This window comes from Trachypithecus francoisi, unplaced genomic scaffold (genome assembly GCF_009764315.1).
Source record: "Trachypithecus francoisi isolate TF-2019V2 unplaced genomic scaffold, Tfra_2.0 Lachesis_group12, whole genome shotgun sequence".
NCBI lineage: Eukaryota > Metazoa > Chordata > Mammalia > Primates > Cercopithecidae > Trachypithecus > Trachypithecus francoisi.
This window is the reverse complement of record NW_022681457.1, coordinates 65,564,601-65,585,537: the sequence shown is the minus strand read 5'-3', so window position 1 is coordinate 65,585,537 and position 20,937 is coordinate 65,564,601. Positions and strand designations below refer to the sequence as shown.

The window sequence follows — 20,937 nt, the reverse complement described above, 5'->3', positions numbered from 1 at the left end:
TAGGCCGCGCACGGTGGCTCACACCTGTAATCCCAGCACTTTGGGAGGCCAAGGCAGGCAGATCATTTGAGATCAGGAGTTCAAGACCAGCGTGGCCAACATGAGGAAACCCCATCTCTACTAAAAAATACAAAAATTAGCTGGGTGTGGTGGTGGGTGCCTGTAATCCCAGCTACTCTGGAGACTGAGGCGGGAGAGTGACTTGAACCCCACAGCAGAGGTTGCAGTGAGCTAAGATCATGCGACTGCGCTCCAGCCGGGGTGACAGCAAAACTCCATCTGAAAAAAAAAAAAAAGTACAATTAAGTTCTTATTGACTATAGTCAGCCTGTTGTGCTACCAAATAGTAGGTCTTATTCTTTCTATTTTTTGTACCCATTAACCATCCCCACCTCCCCCTCAGCCTCCCTGTACCCTTCCCAGCCTTCAGTAATCGTCCTTCTACTCTCTATGACCATGAGTTGAATTGTTTTGATTTTTAGATCCGCAAATAAGTGAGAACATGCAGTTTGTCTCTCTGTGCCTGGCTTATTTCATGTAACATAATGACCTCCAGTTCCATTCATGTTGCAGATGACCAGATCTCATTCTTTTTGTGGCTGAATAGTACTCTATTGTGTATATGTACCACATTTTCTTTATCCATTCATCTGTTGACAGACACTTGGGTTGATTCCAAATCTTGGCTATTGTGGACAGTGCTGCCGCAAACATGGAGTGCAGATATCTCTTCCATATACTGATTTTCTTTCTTTTCTTATCTTTTTTTTTTTTTTTTTTTTTGAGACGGAATTTCGTTCTTGTTGCCCAAGCCGGCAGTGGCACGATCTTGGCTCACTGCAACCTCCAACTCCTGGGTTCAAGCGATTCTCCTGCCTCAGCCTCACAAGTTGCTGGGGTTACAGGCGTATACCACCATGCCTAGCTAATTTTTTGTATTTTTAGTAGAAATGGGGTTTCACCATGTTGACGAGGCTGGTCTGGAACTCTTGACCTCAGGTGATCCGCCCACCTTGGCCTCCCAAAGTGCTGGGATTATAGGCATGAGCCACTGTGCCTGGACTACTAATTTCCTTTCTTGTATATACCCAGCAGTGGTATTGCTGGACCACAGGGTAGCTCCATTTTTAGTTTTTTGAGGAACCTCCAAACTGTTCTCCACAGTGATTTACATTCACTAATTTTACATTCCCAACAAAGTGTCCAGGGGTTCCCTTCTGTTCACATCCTCACTAGCATTTGTTATTGCCTTTTAGATATAAGCCACTTTAACATACACATCTTATTTAAGCTAAGTGCATGAAAACAATGGAATCAACGTATCTTACAAGACATAACCTACAATAGCATGCAACCAATAACAGTCTGTGTCTTTCTGCCTGCCTGCCTGCCCACCTTTCTAACTTCCTTCTCTCTTCCTTCATTCATTTTTATTTATTTATTTATATTGTTTTTGAGATGGGGTCTTGCTCTGTCGCCCAGGCTGGAGTGCAGTGGCGCAATCTCAGCTCACTGCAATCTCCACCTACCAGGTTCAAGCAATTCTCCTGCCTCAGCCTCCCTAGTAGCTGGGACTACAGGACTACACCATCATGCCCAGCTAATTTCTTTTTTGGGTTTTATTGTTGTTGTTGTTGTTGTTTTGAGACAGAGTCTTACTCTGTCACCCAGGCTGGAGTGCAGAGGCACAATCTCGGCTCACTGCAACATCTTTCTCCCGGGTTCAAGCTATTATCTTGCCTCAGCCTCCTGAGTAGCTGGGATTACAGGTGTGCACCACCACGCCTGGCTAATTTTTTGTATTTTTAGTAGAGACAGGGTTGTTTTGCCCTGTTGGCCGGGCTGGACTTTTTTTTTTGAAACGGAGTTTCACTCTTGTTGCCCAGGCTGAAGAGTCACAATCTCAGCACACTGCAACCTCTGCCTCCTGGGTTCAAGCGATTCTTCTGCCTCAGCCCCCCAAGTAGCTGGGATTACAGGCACCTGCCACCACACCCAGCTAATTTTTTGTATTTTTAGTAGAGACAGGATTTCACCATGTTGGCCAGGATGTTCTTGAACTCCTGACCTCAGGTGATTCACCTGCCTCAGCTTCCCAAAGTGCTGGAATTACCACCATGCCCAGTTGGCAGGCTGGTCTTGAACTCCTGGCCTCAAGTGATCAACCCGCCTCAGCCTCCCGAAGTGCTGGGATTACAGACATGAGCCACCACGCCCAGCCTGGACTCGTTGTTGAAAGACATTACTATTTGCCAGGCCCAGGTTTGCTGTGTGTTTTGTGTATTTTGCTATTTCGCTTGCTTGCTTGCTTGCTTGCTTTCTTTCTTTCTTTCTTCCTTTCTTCCTTTCTTTCTTTCTTTATTGGATGAAACGAAGTTTCGCTCTTGTTGCCTGCCCAGCCTGGAGTGCAATGGCGCGATCTCAGCTCACTGCAACCTCTGCCTCCCGGGTTCAAGTGATTCTCCTTGAGTCTTGAACTTCTGACCTCAGATGATCCACCTGCCTCAGCCTCCCAAAGTGCTGGGATTATAGGCGTGAGCCACCACGCCCGGCCTATTTCGCTTATTTATGGGACCCCACTTAGCTCTTTTCTGCTCATTCCCAGGCCATGGAAGATAGAAGTGTCCTGCTGTCTGCAGACAGTTTTATCTGTAGCCACAGGAGTGCTCAAGAGCATATAAACCTTTAGTCATATAACTGTGCTTATTATGCTTCCTTCATGGCACAGGCCTGCAGCTCTAGATTCTGTCATGCTTCATTACCTCCTTTCTCCAGTGCCCTTCTTCATCTCCTCGTAAATGTCCTTGGCCAGGTGCAGTGGCTCAGGCCTGTAATCCCAGTGCTTTGGGAGGCTGAGGCGGGAGGATCACTTGAGACCAGGAGTTTGAGATCATCCTGGGTAACATAGTGAGATTCTGTCTCTATAAAAAAAAATATTAAAAATCAAAATTAGGCTGGGTGCAGTGGCTCACGCCTGTCATCCCAACACTTTGGGAGGCCAAGGTGGGCGTATCACGAGGTCAGGACCAGTCTAACCAACATGGTGAAACCCCGTCTCTACTAAAAATACAAAAATTAGCCGAGCGTGGTGGCACACACCTGTAATCCCAGCTACTCAAGAGGCTGAAGCAGGAAAATCGGTTGAACCTAGGAGGCGGAGTTTGCAGTGAGCCAAGATCGCGCCACTGCACTCCAACCGGGGCAACACAGTGAGACTCCATCTCAAAAAAAAAAAAAATCAAAATTAGCCAGGCATGCACACCTGTAGCTCCAGCTACTCTGGAGGCTGAGGCAGGAGAATGGCATGAACCCGTGAGGCGGAGCTTGCAGTGAGCTGTGATCGTGCCACTGCACTCCAGCCTGGGCAAACAGGATGAGACTCCATCTCAAAAAAAAAAAAAAAATTCTTCTTCGTCTCCTCATTAATGTATTTACTGGATGAGTCAGCTTGTCAAAACCTGACCCTACTAATCAATTTTAACCTCATTTAAAATGGGACAAGTGGACTGGGCATGGTGGCTCACGCCTGTAATCCCAGCACTTTGGGAGACCAAGGTGGGCAGATCATGAGGTCAGGAGACTGAGACCAGCCTGGCCAACATGATGAAACTCTGTCTCTACTAAAAATACAAAAAATTAGCCGGGCATGGTGGCATGCACATGTAGTCCCAGCTATTCGGGAGACTGAGGCAGGAGAATTGCTTGAACCTGGGAGGCAGAGGTTGCAGTAAGCCAAGATTGCGCCATTGCACTCCAGCCCAGGCGACAGAGCGAGACTCTGTCTCAAAAAAAAAAAAAAAGGGGACAGGAGGCCGAGCACAGTGGCTCATACCTGTAACCCCAACACTGTGGGAGAACGAGAGGGTTAGATCACTTGAGGTCAGGAGTTCACAACCAGCCTGGCCAACATGGTGAAACCCCATCTCTGTTAAAACTACAAAAATTAGGGGCCGGGCATGGTGGCTTACGCCTGCAATCCCAGCACCTTCGGAGGCCAAGGCAGGTAGATCACCTGAGGTCAGGTGTTCAAGACCAGCCTGGCCAACATGGTGAAACACCGTCTCTACTAAAGATACAAAAATTAGCCAGGGCCAGGCGCGGTGGCTCAAGCCTGTAATCCCAGCACTTTGGGAGGCCAAGACGAGCGGATCACGAGGTCAGGAGATCAAGATCATCCTGGCTAATACGGTGAAACCCTGTCTCTACTAAAAAAAATACAAAAACCTACCTGGGCGTGGTGGCCGGCGCCTGTAGTCCCAGCTACTCAGGAGGCTGAGGCGGGAGAATGGCCTAAACCCGAGAGGCGGAGCTTGCAGTGAGCCGAGATCGCGCCACTGCACTCCAGCCTGGGTGACAGCGAGACGTCATCTCAAAAAAAAAAAAAAATTAGCCAGGCGTGGTGGCATGCGCCTGTAATCCCAGTTACTCTGGAGGCTGAGGCAGGAGAATCACTTGAACCTGGGAGGTGGAGGTTGCGGTGAGCCAAGGTTGTGCCACTGCACTCCAGCCTAGGCTACAGAGTGAGACTCTGTCTCAAAAAATAAGAAATTAAAAAATTAGCCAGGCGTGGTGGCATGTACCTGTAATCCCAGCTACTTGGGAGGCTGAGGCAGGAGAATCACTTGAACCTGGGAGGCGGAGGTTGCAGTGAACCGAAATCATGCCACTGCACTCTGGCCTGGGCAACAGGGAGATACTCCATCTCAAATATCAAACAAAAAAACAAAACAAAGCAAAACAAAAACAACAACAAAAAAAAATGGTAAAAGATAGGCACTGTGGCTCAACTTTTAATCCCAGCACTTTGGAAGGCCAAGGTGGGAGGATTGCTTGAGCCCAGAAGTTTGAGACCAGCCTGGGCAATATAGCAAGACCCCACCTCTACAAAAAATAATTTTTAACAAAAATAGCTTAGTATGGTGACATGTGCCTGTAGTCCCAGTCACTTGGGAGGTTGAGGTGGGAGGATTGCTTGAGCTCAGGAATTTGAGGCAGCAGTAAGCCATGATTGCACCACTGCACTCCAGCCTGGGTGACAGAGCAAGACTCTGTGTCTTAAAAAAATTGGGCCAGGCACAGTGGCCCACACCTATAATCCCAGCACTTTGGTAGGTCGAGGTGGGTGGATCACTTGAGTCCAGGAATTCAAGACCAGCCTGGACAACATAGTGAGACCCCATCTCTACAAAAAATAAAAAATTAGCTGGGTGTGGTGGTACACACCTTTAGTGCCAGCTACTTGGGAGGCTGAGGCAGGGGGATAGCTTGAGTTGGGAGGTCAAGGCTCCTGTGAGCCACGATTGTGCCACCACACTCCAGCCTGGGTGACAGAGTGAGACCCTGTCTCAAATAATAAATAAAGGCATGTCCAGTCATTATGTGCCTCCTAATGGGATGCTACAGGAAGTACACACCACCATCCCTGACATATTAATGCTCTTCCCTCGAAAATGGAAGTCAGACCCCCATATCTAACTGACATTTCACAGGGAATATGGAAATTAAGCACCTGTGAAACTACACCACGAAAATGCAATCCGCCAAATCCATAAGGTGGGAACTCTACTCATTCAAATGTTTCTTTTTCTTTTTTTTTTTTGAGATGGAGTTTCGCTCTTGTTGCCCAGGCTGGAGTGCAGTGGTGCGATCTTGGCTCACTGAAGCCTCTGCCTCCCAGGTTCAAGCGATTCTCCTGCCTCTGCCTCCTGAGTAGCTGGGATTACAGGCGTGCGCCACCACACCCAGCTAATTTTGTATTTTTAGTAGAGACGGAGTTTCTCCATGATGGTCAGGCTGGTCTCAAACTCCCGACTTCAAGTGATCCGCCCACCTCGGCACCATCTCAGCTCACTGCAAACTCCACCTCCCGAGTTCATGCCATTCTCCTGCCTCAGCCTCCCAAGTAGCTGGGACTACAGGTGCCTGCCACCATGCCTGGCTAATTTTTTCTATTTTTCGTAGAGACGGGGTTAACCAGGATGGTCTCAATCTCCTGACCTCGTGATCCGCCCACCTCAGCCTCCGAAAGTGCTGGGATTACAGGCATGAGCCACCGCGCCCAGCTATTATGTATTTTTCTAAGAGAAGTCAATAATCTGTTGGATACTAAAGTATCTGTGGGTGAAGTGTTATGATGTTTGGCATGTGAGATTTGCCTCACAGTACATGGGGAGTAAAAGATAGAAGGGAAGAGATAAAACTGGGTGCACCTTATTAGCTGTTGAAGCAGACTGATGCATATGGGGGTCATTACTGTATACTATTCTCTGTACTTTTGTGCATTTTGAAAATTTTCATAATAAAAAGTGAAAGAAGTTTCTTAATATACCCAAATGTGTGGGTTTATTGTTTCAGGGACTGGTGACATTCAGGGACGTGGCCATAGAGTTCTCTCTGGAAGAATGGAAGTGCCTGGAACCTGCTCAGAGGGACTTGTACAGGGAGGTGACTCTGGAGAACTTTGATCACTTGGCCTCACTAGGTAAGGAGATTGTATCGCACAGACCAGACGGAAAGCAAGGCACTGGGGACTACAACCATGGGATGCTGTTTCCATCTCTGCCTAAATGGGTGAGGAGAGGAAACTGTCACAGGAGACGCTACAAACTACAGCCATAGAGATAGAGAGGGGACCAGCCAGCAACTGCTGTAGCTACTTCCGGAGCTCCTGGGTTAAAGGAGGGAGAGAGAGGGTTAAGAAATGCCCAGTGCTTGATCTCCTCCTGTCGGCTGATCTCCAGCTGATGCTTTCTGTCTGCCAAAGCCAATGAGAAGCCAGAGGGCATGGGTAATGCAGTTCTTACAGTGAGCTGTTGGGATCCCAGAGCTGGGCACAGAACAAGGCCAGGAGCATCAAGGAATAGATTGGAGGGGAGGGAGGGGTTCGTGGAGAGTGATCACCACACATCTACTCCACATAATTCAGGACTACCCTTCTGGAATTTCTGGTTTCTTCATTGTGAATTTCTAGGGTAACTTACAAGTTTCTGACTGAATTTCTGGTGACTGAAAAATTGTTTTGTGCTTTGTGGAATTGGAAACAAGTCATTCCACTGGGCACCTAGGTCTTCCCATCCTTCAGACAACCTTCCGCCTGCCTTGTGATTGCGTCTTTTCCATGGTGACCAGGGAACTGGGTTTGGATTTTGGAGCAGTCTGATCACACCCCGTTTCTTTTCCTGTAAACAGGACTCTCCATTTCTAAGCCTGATGTCGTCTCCTTATTGGAGCAAGGGAAAGAGCCCTGGATGATTGCAAATGATGTGACAGGACCATGGTGCCCAGGTGAGCGAGGGCTGATTTCGACAGGGGGAGGTCCCTGGGTGCGTCGACTGACAGGAGTAACTTGAGTTACTGTGGGAAGTTCCCTCAAAGCCCTACTGTGGAAGAAAGGCCTGAAACATGAAGATGTGGCGAGTAAAGACTTTATTAGCGTCAGCTCCCAAGAGAACCTTGGCCTACTCCTATTAATTTGTCTGTCTTCTGTGTTCTCTCACATTTTCCTTCCTTTTTAAAAAGAGATGTACCTATTTCTTCCCCATTGGCCACCTTTTTACCTATACTTTGTATCCTTTTTTTTAGAGGCAGAATCTCACTCTGTCATCCATGCTGGGGTGCAGTGGCATGATCACAGCTCACTGCAGCCTCCATCTCCTGGGCTTAAGCGATCCTCCCACTTTGGGAGGCCAAAGTGAGATGACAGGTGTGAGCCACAGTACCCAGCCAGATCCTTTTTTCTACAAGTATCTTCATCCCTTAGAAAACTTATTTTCTTGGCCAGGCATGGTGGCTCATGTGTGTAATCCCAGCACTTTGGGAGGCTGAGGTGGGTGGATCACCTGAGGTCAGGAGTTCAAGACCATCCTGGCCAACATGGTAAAATCCCGTCTCTACTGAAAATACAAAAATTAGCTGGGCATGGTGGCGGGTGCCTGTAATTCCAGCTACTTGGGAGGCTGAGGCAGGAGAATCTCTTGAACCTGGGAGGCAGAGGTTGCAGTGAGCTGAGATTATGCCATTGCATTCCAGCCTGAGTGACAAAAGTGAAACTCTATCTCAAAAAACAAACCAAAAAAAAAATTTTCTTGGCCGGACACGGTGGCCCACACCTGTAATCTCAGCACTTTGGGAGGCCGAGGTGGGCAGATCACTTGAAGCCAGGAGTTCAAGACCAGCCTGGCCAACATGGTGAAACCCCGTCTCTCCTAAAAATACAGAAATTAGCTGGGCATGGTGGCCGGTGCCTGTAACCCCAGCTACTCAGGAGGCAGAGGCAGGAGAATTGCTTGAACCCAGGAGGCAGAGGTTGCAGTGAGCCGAGATTGTGCGACTGCACTCCAGCCTCTGCGACAGTAATGCAGCCATTCATTTATTCTCTTAACTTTTGAGCGGTAGGGTTGTGTAGTGGTTGAGGGCACAGACACTGGAGTCAGACTGCCTGAGTTCAAATCCTGGCCCTGCCACTTAGTAGCTCTGTGAGTTTGCATAAATTACTTAAATTCTCTGTGCTTCAGTTTCCTCCTTGGCAAATGGGATAAAAATATTGCTGTTAGGCTGGACGTGGTACCTCACACCTGTAATCCCAGCACTTTGGGAGGCCAAGGTGGGCGGATCACTGGAGGTCAGGAGTTCGAGACCAGTTTGGCCAACATGGTGAAACCCTGTCTCTACTAAAAATACAAAAGTAAGCTGTGCGTGGCAGCACATCTGTGATCCCAGCTACTCGGGAGGCTGAGGCACGAGAATCGCTTGAACCTGGGAGGCGGAGGTTGTAGTGAGCCGAGATCACACCATTACACTCCAGCCTGTACAACAGAGCGAGACTCTGTCTCAAAAAAAAAAAAAAAGAGTTGCTGTTATATGAAATATAGTGTGAAAGTGCCCAGAAAGGCAATTGTGATGACTACATAAATGTTAGTGAGTATTCTCGAGTGGCACTTGGTAAACAGTATTGGAATCTGTGAATCCTGAATCATCAGTTACCCTTTCCTAACTTCTCTGCTATTGTCTTTTTTATTTTTTTCATTTTTTTATTTTTATTTTTTTTGAGACGGAGTCTCGCTCTGTTGCCCAGGCTGGAGTGCAGTGGCCGAATCTCAGCTCGCAAGCTCCGCCTCCCAGGTTCCCGCCATTCTCCTGCCTCAGCCTCCCGAGTAGCTGGGACTACAGGCGCCTGCCACCTCGCCTGGCTAGTTTTTTATATTTTTTAGTAGAGACGGGGTTTCACCGGGTTAGCCAGGATGGTCTCGATCTCCTCACCTTGTGATCTGCCTGTCTCGGCCTCCCAAAGTGCTGGGATTACAGGCTTGAGCCACCATGCCCAGCCTTTTTAATTTATTTTTATTTATTTATTTGTTTATTTTTGACAGAGTCTCACTTTGTCACCCGGGCTGGAATGCAGTGGCATGATCTCAGTTCACTGCAAGCTCTGCCTCCCGATTCACGCCATTCTCCTGCCTCAGCCTCCCGAGTAGCTGGGACAACAGGTGCCCACCACCACGCCCGGCTAATTTTTTTTTTGTATTTTTTTAGTAAAGATAGGTTTCACTGTGTTAGCCAGGATGGTCTCGATCTCCTGACCTCGCGATCTGCCCGCCTCAGCCTCCCAAAGTGCTGGGATTACAGGTGTGAGCCCCACGCCCAGCCTATTGTTGTCATTTTTATTTTTCATCTGGGATCATTTTCTCTCTATCTGAAGAAGACCCTTAAAGTTTCCCTCAGTTTTTGGCCACACGAAAATACTGTTTTGTTTTGTTTTTTCTTTAAAAATGACATTTATCAGCCTGAACAACATAGCAAGACCCCTTCTCTACAAAAAATACAAAAATTAGCCAGGCGGCCGGGCGCGGTGGCTCAAGCCTGTAATCCCAGCACTTTGGGAGGCCGAGACGGGCGGATCACGAGGTCCGGAGATCGAGACCATCCTGGCTAACACAGTGAAACCCCGTCTCTACTAAAAATACAAAAAACTAGCCAGGCGACGTGGCGGGCGCCTGTAGTCCCAGCTACTCGGGAGGCTGTGGCAGGAGAACGGCGTAAACCCTGGAGTCGGAGCTTATAGTGAGCTGAGATCCGGCCACTGCACTCCAGCCTGGGTGACAGAGCAAGACTCCATCTCAAAAAAAAAATTAGCCAGGCAAGGTGGCACGCACCTGTAATTCCAGCTAATCAAGAGGCTGAGGCAGGAGAATCACTAGAGCCTGGGAAATCAAGGCTGCAGTGAGCTATGATTGTGCCACTGTGCTCCAGCCTGGGTGACAGAGCAAGACTCCATTTCAAAATAAATAAATAAATAAATAATTTTTGTTTTTTTTTTTCTGAGACGGTGTCTCACTCTGTCACCCAGGCTGGAGTACAGTGGTGCTATCTCAGCTTACTGCAACCTCTGCCTCCCCGGTTCAAGTAATTCTCCTGTCTCAGCCTCCTGAGTAGCTAGGATTACAGGTGCACACTACCACGCCCGGCTAATTTTTGTATATTCGGTAGACATGGGGTTTCACTATGTTGGCCAGGCTGGTCTCAAACTCCTGAGCTCGAGTGACCTGGCCACCTCAGCCTCCCAAAGTGCTGAGATTACAGGCATGAGCCACCACACCCAGCCAGCTGATCCTATTTTTTTTTTTTTTTTTTTTTTTTGAGACGGAGTCTTGCTCTGCCACCCAGGCTGGAGTGCAGTGGCCGGATCTCAGCTCACTGCAAGCTCCGCCTCCCGGGTTTACGCCATTCTCCTGCCTCAGCCTCCCGAGTAGCTGGGACCACAGGCGCCCGCCTCGTCGCCCGGCTAGTTTTTTGTATTTTTAAGTAGAGACAGGGTTTCATCGTATTAGCCAGGATGGTCTCGATCTCCTGACCTCGTGATCCGCCCGTCTCGGCCTCCCAAAGTGCTGGGATTACAGGCTTGAGCCACCGCGCCCGGCCCTGATCCTCTTAATGAGTAGTTTTTTGTAGATTGTCTCTCACTTCGTGTTTGTCTAATGTTTTCTCACAGTGAGATTCTGCATTTTAGCAAGAATATCGCAGAAGTGATGTTGTATTCTTCTCTGTGTATCACATATCAGACATCAACATGCCATATTACTGGTGCTGTTCATTTTGATCACTTGGTAAGATAGGTGCTGTTCACACTTTGGGAGGCCAAGGCGGGCGGATCACAAGGTCAGGAGTTCGAGACCAGCCTGGCCAATATGGTGAAACCCCGTCTCTACTAAAAGTACAAAATTAGCTAGGCGTGGTGGCGGGTGCCTGTAGTCCCAGCTACTCGGGAGTCTGAGGTAGGAGAATCGCTTGAACCCAGGAGGCAGAGGTTGCAGTGAGCCGAGATCACGCCACTGCACTCCAGCTTGGGTGACAGAGTGAGACTCCGTGTCAGAAAAAAAAAAAAAAGATAGATACTGTTTACTTTGATCACTTGGTAAATAGGGCCTCTCTTGTTTCTCCCCTGTAAAGTTTCCATTTGTAATTGACAAATATCTTATCGTGAAATACTTTCACACTAGGCAAATGTGCTGCTTTTCCTCCTTCCACCCCCTGATTTTGGCATCTATCACTAGACCTTGTCTGCACCAGCTATTACTCTGTCACTTGCCTAATATTGATTTTCTGTGTCCCTTATTTCTTCACCATTTATTAATTGGAATTCTTTGGTAAGGAAGAGCTGTCCCTAGCCCTCTCCTATTCACTTATTTTTGTTTTGTTTTGTTTTGTTTTTGTTTTTGAGACGGAGTCTCGCTCTGTTGCCAGGCTGGAGTGCAGTGGCGCAACCTCTGCTCACTGCAAGCTCTGCCTCCCCGGTTCACACCGTTCTCCTGCCTCAGCCTCCTGAGTAGCTATGACTACAGGCTCTCACCACCACACCTGGCTAATTTTTTGTGTATTTAGTAGAGATGGGGTTTTACCATGTTAGCCAGGATGGTCTTGATCTCCTGACCTTGTGATCCACCCGCCTCAGCCTCCCAAAGTGCTGGGCCAAAGTGCAGAAGCGTGAGCCACTGCTCCTGGCCTCCCATTCATTTATTCATTCAATGATTTCTTTATATCGTGATGAGTTCATGGGTATTTATTTTATTCTATGGGCTATAGTCACTACTTTCATGGTTTAGTTCCTTGCTCCAATTGTTCAGGCTTTGGCCGTTGAGAACTCTTTAAGCTTGGCTCCTGGGTTCTCTCAACACGCCCTCATTCTCTTTTGTGTACTTCCATGTTTTCTGGTACCACAGCATGTTCCATGATTATTTCAGATTTTTCTTGCCTCAGCCTTTAAATCAGCCAGTTCTCAAAAGAGTGCTAGCTCCTTTTATTGAAAAATGGTCCGGGAGGCAGAGGTTGCAGAGAGCCAAGATCGCCCCACTGCACTTCAGCCTAGGCAACAAGAACGAGACTCCATCTCAGGAAAAAAAAAGAAAAAAGAAAAATGGTAGGAAATCGTATCTTTGAAGTTTTTCTAAGCAAAGCAAGACCTTAAGATCTTTACCATCATTTACTTCCCTGTGCCCTAGACCAGGGGTTGGCAAACTGCAGTCTGTGGGTCAAATAAATGCAGTCCATAACCAGTTTTTCATACAGCCCTAGAGCCAAGAACAGTTTTGGTATTTTGAAAGTGTTAAAAAAAAAAAAAGAATATGCTATAGAGACTTTATGTATTCCACAAACCCTAAAACATTTACCATCAGGCCCTTCACAGAAAAAGTTTGCTTTTATGGTTTTTTTTAAGACAGAGCCTCACTCTCGCCCACGCTGGAGTGCAGTGGCACGATCTCAGCTCATTGTAACCTCAGCCTCCCAGGTTCAAGCAATTCTCCTGTGTCAGCTTCCCAAGTTCCCAAGTACTTGGGACTACAGGAGTGTGCCACAGTAGAGACAGGATTTCTTCTTCTTTTTTTTTTTTTTTTTTTGAGACGGAGTCTCGCTCTGTCGCCCAGGCTGGCGTGCAGTAGCCGGATCTCAGTTCACTGCAAGCTCCGCCTCGCGGGTTTACGCCATTCTCCTGCCTCAGCCTCCCGAGTAGCTGGGACTACAGCCGCCCGCCACCTCGTCCGGCTAGTTTTTTGTATTTTTTTTTAGTAGAGACGGGGTTTCACCGTGTTAGCCAGGATGGTCTCGATCTCCTGACCTCGTGATCCGCCCATCTCGGCCTCCCAAAGTGCTGGGATTACAGGCTTGAGCCACCGCGCCCGGCCAAGACAGGATTTTGCCAAGTTGGCCGAGCTGGTCTCAAACTCCTGACCTCAAGTGATCCACCCACCTAGGCCTCCCAAAGCTCTCAAAGTACTGGGATTACAGGCATGAGCCACTGCACCTGGCCTTCCCACTTTCACTTCTAAGGACCCTTGTGAATACATTGTGTCCACCCAGATAAACCAGGATAATCTCACCATCTCATGGTGGTCAACTGATGAGCTTTTTTTTTTTTTTTTTTTTTTTGAGATGGAGTTTTACCCTTGTTGCCCAGGCTGGAGTGCAATGGCGAGATCTCTGCTTACCACAACCTCCGCCTCCCGGGTTCAAGTGATTCTCCTGCCTCAGCTTCCTGAGTAGCTGGGATTACAGGCACCCACCACCACGCCCAGCTAATTTTGTATTTTTGGTAGAGACGGGGTTTCTCCATGTTGGTCAGACTGGTTTCGAACTCCTGACCTCAGGTGATCCACCCTCCTCGGCCACACAAAGTGCTGAGATTACAGGCGTGAGCCACTGCGCCTGGCCCTAATTAGCAGTCTGAATTCGAACTCCCCTTGCTTTGTGACATACCACTCATAGGTTCCGGGAATAAAGACACAGACCTCTTTGAGTGCCGTTATCCCACCTACCACATTCTGTATGTGTTTTTTTGAGCAAAATTAATTGAATATGCATAAATTAACAATGTATGGACGGGCGCAGTGGCACACACCTGTAATCCCAGCACTTTGGGAGACCGATAGACGGATCACTTGAGGTCAGGAGTTCAAGATCAGTCTGGCCAACGTGACAAAACACCATCTCTACTAAAAATACAAAAATTAGCCAGGTGTGGTGGCAGGCACCTGTAATCCCAGCTACTCAGGAGGCTGAGACAAGAGAATCGCTTGAACCCGGGAGGCGGAGGTTGCAAGGAATCAAGATCAATCGCGTGTCTTTACTCTAGCCTTGGCAACAGAACAAGACTCCATCTCGAAAACAAAACAAAATAAAACAAAAGCAAGTTTATGGGTACGACTCTACTCTAATTCCGTATTAAAATATTAAGCCTATTGCTGTTGACTCCATAAAAGTGTTCTTGTCTTTCACAGATATTTGCTTGGTATGTTTTCTAATTCCTTGCAGTTCTGAAAAAATAACAATTTTTTATTAATTAGATTTTTTAAAATTGTGATAAAATATACATTACATAAGGGGCCGGGCGTGGTGGCTCACGCCTGTAATCCCAGCACTTTGGGAGGCCAAGGCGGGCAGATCACCTGAGGTCAGGAATTCCAGGCCAGCCTGACCAACATGGTGAAACCCTGTCTCTACTAAAAACACAAAAATTACCCAGGCGAGGTGGCAGGCACCTGTAATCCCAGCTACTCGGGAGGCTGAGGCAGGAGAATCGCTTGAACCCGGAGGCGGAGGTTGCAAGGAATCAAGATCAATCGCGTGTCTTTACTCTAGCCTTGGCAACAGAACAAGACTCCATCTCGAAAACAAAACAAAATAAAACAAAAGCAAGTTTATGGGTACGACTCTACTCTAATTCCGTATTAAAATATTAAGCCTATTGCTGTTGACTCCATAAAAGTGTTCTTGTCTTTCACAGAATATTTGCTTGGTATGTTTTCTAATTCCTTGCAGTTCTGAAAAAATAACAATTTTTTATTAATTAGATTTTTTAAAATTGTGATAAAATATACATTACATAAGGGGCCGGGCGTGGTGGCTCACGCCTGTAATCCCAGCACTTTGGGAGGCCAAGGCGGGCAGATCACCTGAGGTCAGGAATTCCAGGCCAGCCTGACCAACATGGTGAAACCCTGTCTCTACTAAAAACACAAAAATTACCCAGGCGAGGTGGCAGGCACCTGTAATCCCAGCTACTCGGGAGGCTGAGGCAGGAGAATCGCTTGAACCCGGGAGGCGGAGGTTGCAGTGAGCTGAGATCACACCACTGCACTGCACTCTAGCCTGGGCGACGACAGAGTGAGACTCTCAAAAAAAAAAAAAAAAAGAGAGAGAGAGAGTGTGAGTTTTCATCTGAGACCTTAAGGATGAGAAAAGCAGCAAAAAGCCCAGGACAGGATTCTTGATAGATGGAAGAACCTGATGAGAGATCTGAGATGGAAAATGCCTAGATTTATTTTACATGCTCATAGATGGCTGGTGGTTTTGTAGACTGGGAGGAAAGGGGAGAATGTTCAATGTGAAGAGGCCCTGCTCTTGCTGAGACAGAGTGGTGACAAAAAGAAACGGACCTGCTTTGCCAAGAGCCCTGAGAGCCATGGTAGTGAGTTTGTAATTTTTTTTGTTTGTTTGTTTGAGACAGAGTTTTGCTCTGTCACCCATGCTGGAATGCAGTGGTGCAATTTCAGCTCACCACAACTTCTGCCTCCCGGATTCAAGTAATTCTCCTGCCTCAGCCTCCCAAGTGTTGGCATTACAGGCATGCGCCACCACGGCCGGCTAATTTTGTATTTTTAGTAGAGACGGTGTTTCTCCATGTTGGTCAGGCTAATCTCGAACACCTGACCTCAGGTGATCCACCCACCTCGGTCTCCCAAAGTGCTGTGATTACAGACGTGAGCTACCGCACCCAGCCTCTTTTTTTTTTTTTTTTTTTTTTCCTGAGATGGACTCTTACTCTGTCCCCCAGGCTGGCATGCAGTGGTGCCATCTTGGCTCACTGCAACCTCTGCCTCCTGGGTTCAAGTGATTCTTGTGTCTCGGTCTCCCAGGTAGCTGGGATTATAGGCGCCTGTCACCATGCCTGCTAATTTTTGTATTTTTTAGTAGAGACAGGGTTTCTCCATGTTGTCTGGGCTGATCTTGAACTCCTGACCTCAAGTGATCCACTTGCCTTGGACTCCCAAAGTGCTGGGATTAAGGCATGAGCCACCTCGCCTGGCCTTTGGAATTAATTCTAAATGCACCGAAATGGGAAGGCAGTGAAATGTTTAAGCAGAGATTTTCATTTTGATTGACATCAACTTTATGTGGTGGGAAGTGTTGAAAATATAGATGCCTTATTACATGAAATGTCCAGAACAGGCAAATTTATAGAGACAAAATTAGTAGCTCTCTGCCAGTAATGGTTGCCAGGGACTGGAGGGAATAGGGAATGGGGAGCAACTGCTTAATGGGCAGGGGGTTTCTATTTGGAGTGATACAAATGTCCTCCGCCAGGCGCGGTGGCTCACGCCTGTAATCCCAGCACTTTGGGAGGCCAGGGCAGGTAGATTGTTTGAGGTCAGGAGTTCGAGACCAGCCTGGCCAATATGGTGAAAGCCCAGCTCTACTAAAAATACAAAAATTAGCCGGGAGTGGTCGCGCATGCCTGTAATCCCAGCTACTCAGGAGGCTGAGGCAGGAGAATCACTTGAACCCAGGAGGCGGAGGTTGCGGTGAGCCAAGATTGTACCAATGCACTCCAGCCTAGGCGACAGAGCAAGACTCTGTCTCAAAACAGAAAACAAATTGAGAACCCCTGGCTTAATCTGTCTTCTTGCTCCCTTCTGGCACCGTATGAGCTCTTCACATAGTGTGCTTCCATGTACTTTTTTGAAATTGTAAATATTTGAGATGTATATAAGCCATTCACTTTCTATGGTTATTATTTTTTTTTTCTGAGACGGAGTCTTGCTCTGTCACCCAGGTTGGAGTGCAGTGGCGCGATCTTGGCTCACTGCAACCTCTGCCTCCCGGGTTCGAGCGATTCTCCTGCCTTAGCCTCCCCAGTAGCTGGGATTACAGGCGCCTGCCACCATGTCCGGCTAATTTTTGTCTTGGCCAGGTGAACTCCCGACCTTGTGATCCACCCGCCTCAGCCTCCCAAAGTGCTGGGATTACAGATGTGAGCCACTGCGCCTGGCCTGTACTATAGAATTTTTTATTTCTCATAGAAAAGGAGCACAGCTTGTATTTATCTTTTTCTTATTTTTCAGACTTGGAGTCCAGGTGTGAGAAATTTCTACAAAAAGATATTTTTGAAATCGGGGCATTCAACTGGGAGATCATGGAAAGCCTTACATGCTGTGACCTGGAGGGCTCAGATTTTAGAGCTGATTGGGAATGCGAAGGCCAGTTTGAGAGACAAGTCAATGAAGAGTGCTATTTTAAGCAAGTGAACGTCGCCTATGGACATATGCACACGTTCCAGCATCACAGGTCTCACACTGGGAGCAGGGAGACTGGTGAGAAACTGATGGAATGTCGGGAATGTGGGAAAGCATTTAGCCGCGGCTCACACCTTATTCAACATCAGAAAACTCACACTGGTGAAAAACCCTTCGGGTGTAAGGAATGTGGGAAGGCCTTCAGCCGTGCCTCACACCTGGTTCAGCATCAGAGAATTCACACAGGTGAGAAACCTTATGACTGTAAGGACTGTGGGAAGGCCTTCGGTCGCACGTCAGAACTTACTCTGCATCAGAGGCTTCATACTGGTGTCAAACCTTATGAATGTACAGAGTGTGGGAAGAGCTTTAGGCAGCATTCCCAGCTGGTTCTGCATCGAAGAACTCACACAGGCGAGAAACCCTACGTGTGTAAGGACTGCGGCAAGGCTTTCATTCGTGGCTCCCAACTCACTGTGCATCGCAGAATCCACACGGGCGCCAGGCCCTATGAGTGTAAAGAATGTGGGAAGGCCTTTAGACAGCATTCCCAGCTGACCGTACACCAGCGCATCCACACTGGGGAGAAGCCCTACGAGTGTAAGGAATGCGGAAAGGGCTTTATTCACAGCTCAGAAGTGACTCGACATCAAAGAATTCATTCTGGGGAGAAACCCTATGAGTGTAAGGAATGTGGGAAGGCCTTTAGACAGCACGCACAGCTCACACGACATCAGAGAGTCCATACTGGCGACAGACCCTTTGAATGTAAGGACTGCGGGAAGGCGTTCAGTCGTAGCTCATACCTCATTCAACATCAAAGAATTCATACAGGCGACAAACCCTACGAATGTAAGGAATGTGGGAAGGCCTTTATTCGTGTTTCACAACTGACTCATCATCAGCGAATCCACACTTGCGAGAAACCCTATGAATGCAGGGAGTGTGGAATGGCCTTTATTCGTAGTTCACAACTTACCGAACATCAGAGAATTCATCCTGGTATCAAACCTTATGAATGTAGAGAGTGTGGGCAGGCATTTATTCTTGGTTCACAACTCATTGAACACTACAGAATTCATACTGGTTAGAAAGCCTCGAGTGTGAGTGATAAAGAGAAGAAGCCTTTATGTGGAGTTCACATCTGGCTCAGTACTAGGTAATTTTTAATGTAGTGTAATTAATGTCAGAAAACACCTGTCACTTCCATGATAGAACATCAGAAAACTCACACCCAAAGAAAATTCAATAAATGTGGGAATTCTTTTTGCCTCACTCACTGTTTCCTAAGAATCAGATAATCTATGCTAAAAAAAAAAAAAAAGAATATAGAAAAGCTGTTTTTGTCATTCAAAATATGTTAAGTTTCTGAGAATTTCTAACACAAAATGACCCTATTAAAAGATTCTGTGGCCAGGCGTGGTGGCTCACACCTGTAATCCCAGTGCTTTGGGAGGTCGAGGCCGGCAGATCATTTGAAGTCAGGACTTTGAGACCAGCCTGGCCAATGTGGTGAAACCCCATCTCTACTAAAAATACAAAAATTAGCCAGGCATGGTGGCAGGTGCCTGTAATCCCAGCTACTCAGGAGGCTGAGGCAGGAAAATCATTTGAACCCAGGAGGCGGAGGTTGCAACAAGCCGAGATCACACCATTGCATTCCAGCCTGGGTGACAAGGGCAAAACTCTGTCTCAAAAAAAAAAAAAAAAGATTCTGTGACTGTGCCTTGCATCATGGCATATACCTTACTTAGTAGTGCTCACTTCCCCTGATTATGGACTACATAGCATAATTGGGCAAGTTATGCAATCTCTCTGTCCCTCAGTTTACTTTTTTTTTTTTTGAGACAAAATCTAGCTCTGTCACCAGGTTGGAGTGCAGTGTTGCGATCTCAGCTCGCTGCAACCTCTGTCTCCTGGGTTCAAGCGATTCTTCTGCCTCAACCTCCTGAGTAGCTGGGGTTACAGGCACGCGCTGCCACGCCCAGCTAATTTTTGTATTTTTAGTAGAGATGGGGTTTCACCATGTTGGCCAGGATGGTCTTGATCTCCTGACCTCATGATCTGCCCACCTCGGCCTCCCGAAGTGCTGGGATTACAGGCATGAGCCACCGCGCCTGGCCCAGTTTACCTATTTTTAAATGGTGATTATTATGCCTAACTAATAGAATTTTTGTGAGGACTAAATTAGATATTTTATGTAAAGCCTTAGAAGTAATACCTGAGGCCGGGCGCGGTGGCTCAAGCCTGTAATCCCAGCACTTTGGGAGGCCGAGACGGGTGGATCACGAGGTCAGGAGATCAAGACCATCCTGCTAACACTGTGAAACCCCGTCTCTACTTAAAAAATACAAAAAAACTAGCTGGACGAGGTGGCGGGCGCCTGTAGTCCCAGTTACTCGGGAGGCTGAGGCAGGAGAATGGCGTAAACCCGGGAGGCGGAGCTTGCAGTGAGCTGAGATCCAGCCACTGCACTCCAGCCCGGGCAACAGAGCGAGACTCCGTCTCAAAAAAAAAAAATGAAGTAATACCTGGCACACACAAGTGCTCAGTAAATATTAGCTATTGTCATTAATTTTATTATCAGTATCACTGATAAGGAGTTTATATGAGGGGAGAGCCTTATGAATGCATCATATATCCAAAAGTCTTCGTGACCAGTTGTTATGATCATTTATTCTGAAAAATAGTGGGAAAGCATAATTATTATGAGGCCTTCAATCAAAAGGTTAGAAATTCAGAAGATTATGGCCGGGCGCGGTGGCTCAAGCCTGTAATCCCAGCACTTTGGGAGGCCGAGATGGGCGGATCACGAGGTCAGGAGATCGAGACCATCCTGGCTAATACGGTGAAACCCTGTCTCTACTTAAAAATACAAAAAAAACTAGCCGGGCGACGAGGCGGGCGCCTGTGGTCCCAGCTACTCGGGAGGCTAAGGCAGGAGAATGGCATAAACCCGGGAGGCGGAGCTTGCGGTGAGCTGAGATCCGGCCACTGCACTCCAGCCTGGGTGGCAGAGCGAGACTCCGTCTCAAAAAAAAAAAAAAAAAAAAAATTCAGAAGATTAGAAATTAACAGAAGAGTGGCCTGGTAAGGTGGCTCACACTTGTAATCCCAGCACTTTGGGAGGCTGAGGCCGGCAGATCACCTGAGGTTAGAAGTTTGAGATCAGCCTGGCCAACATGGTGAAACCCCATCTCTACTAAAAATACAAAAATTAGCTAGGCATGGTGGTGCGTGTCTGTAATCCCAGCTGCGAAGGAGACTCAGGAGAATCACTGGAACCTGGGAGGCGGAGGCTGCAGTGAGCCGAGATTGTGCCACTGCACTCCAGCCTGAGTGACAAAGCCAGACTCCATCTAAAAAAATACAGGTCGGGCGCAGTGGCCCATGCCTGTAATCCCAGCACTTTGGGAGGCCGAGGTGGGTGGATCACCTGAGGTCAGGAGTTCGAGACCAGTTTGACCAACATGGCAAAACCTCTCTACTAAAAAATACAAAAGTTAGCTAGGTGTGGTGGCGCATGCCTGTAGTCCTTGAGGCTAAGGCACGAGATGCTTGAGACTCCATCTCTACTAAAAGTACAAAAATTAGCCGAGAGTGGTGGTGTGTACCTGTAATCCCAGCTGCTTAGGAGGCTGAGACAGGAGAATTG

General features: G+C 47.6%; 1 protein-coding gene across 5 annotated transcripts in view; it reads left to right on the top strand.

Moving 5' to 3' along the window:
* Positions 1–18,606, top strand: part of ZNF565 (zinc finger protein 565) — a 32,099-nt gene extending 13,493 nt beyond the window's left edge. For all 5 annotated transcript variants that reach the window (XM_033225878.1, XM_033225877.1, XM_033225881.1 and 2 more), the window contains 3 exons: positions 6,355–6,481; positions 7,189–7,284; positions 17,112–18,606. In XM_033225878.1, the coding sequence (XP_033081769.1) occupies positions 6,355–6,481; positions 7,189–7,284; positions 17,112–18,373 (1,485 nt within the window). In that variant the 3' untranslated portion in view covers positions 18,374–18,606. The remainder of the gene's footprint in view (positions 1–6,354; positions 6,482–7,188; positions 7,285–17,111) is intronic.
* Positions 18,607–20,937: the final 2,331 nt, after the last annotated feature.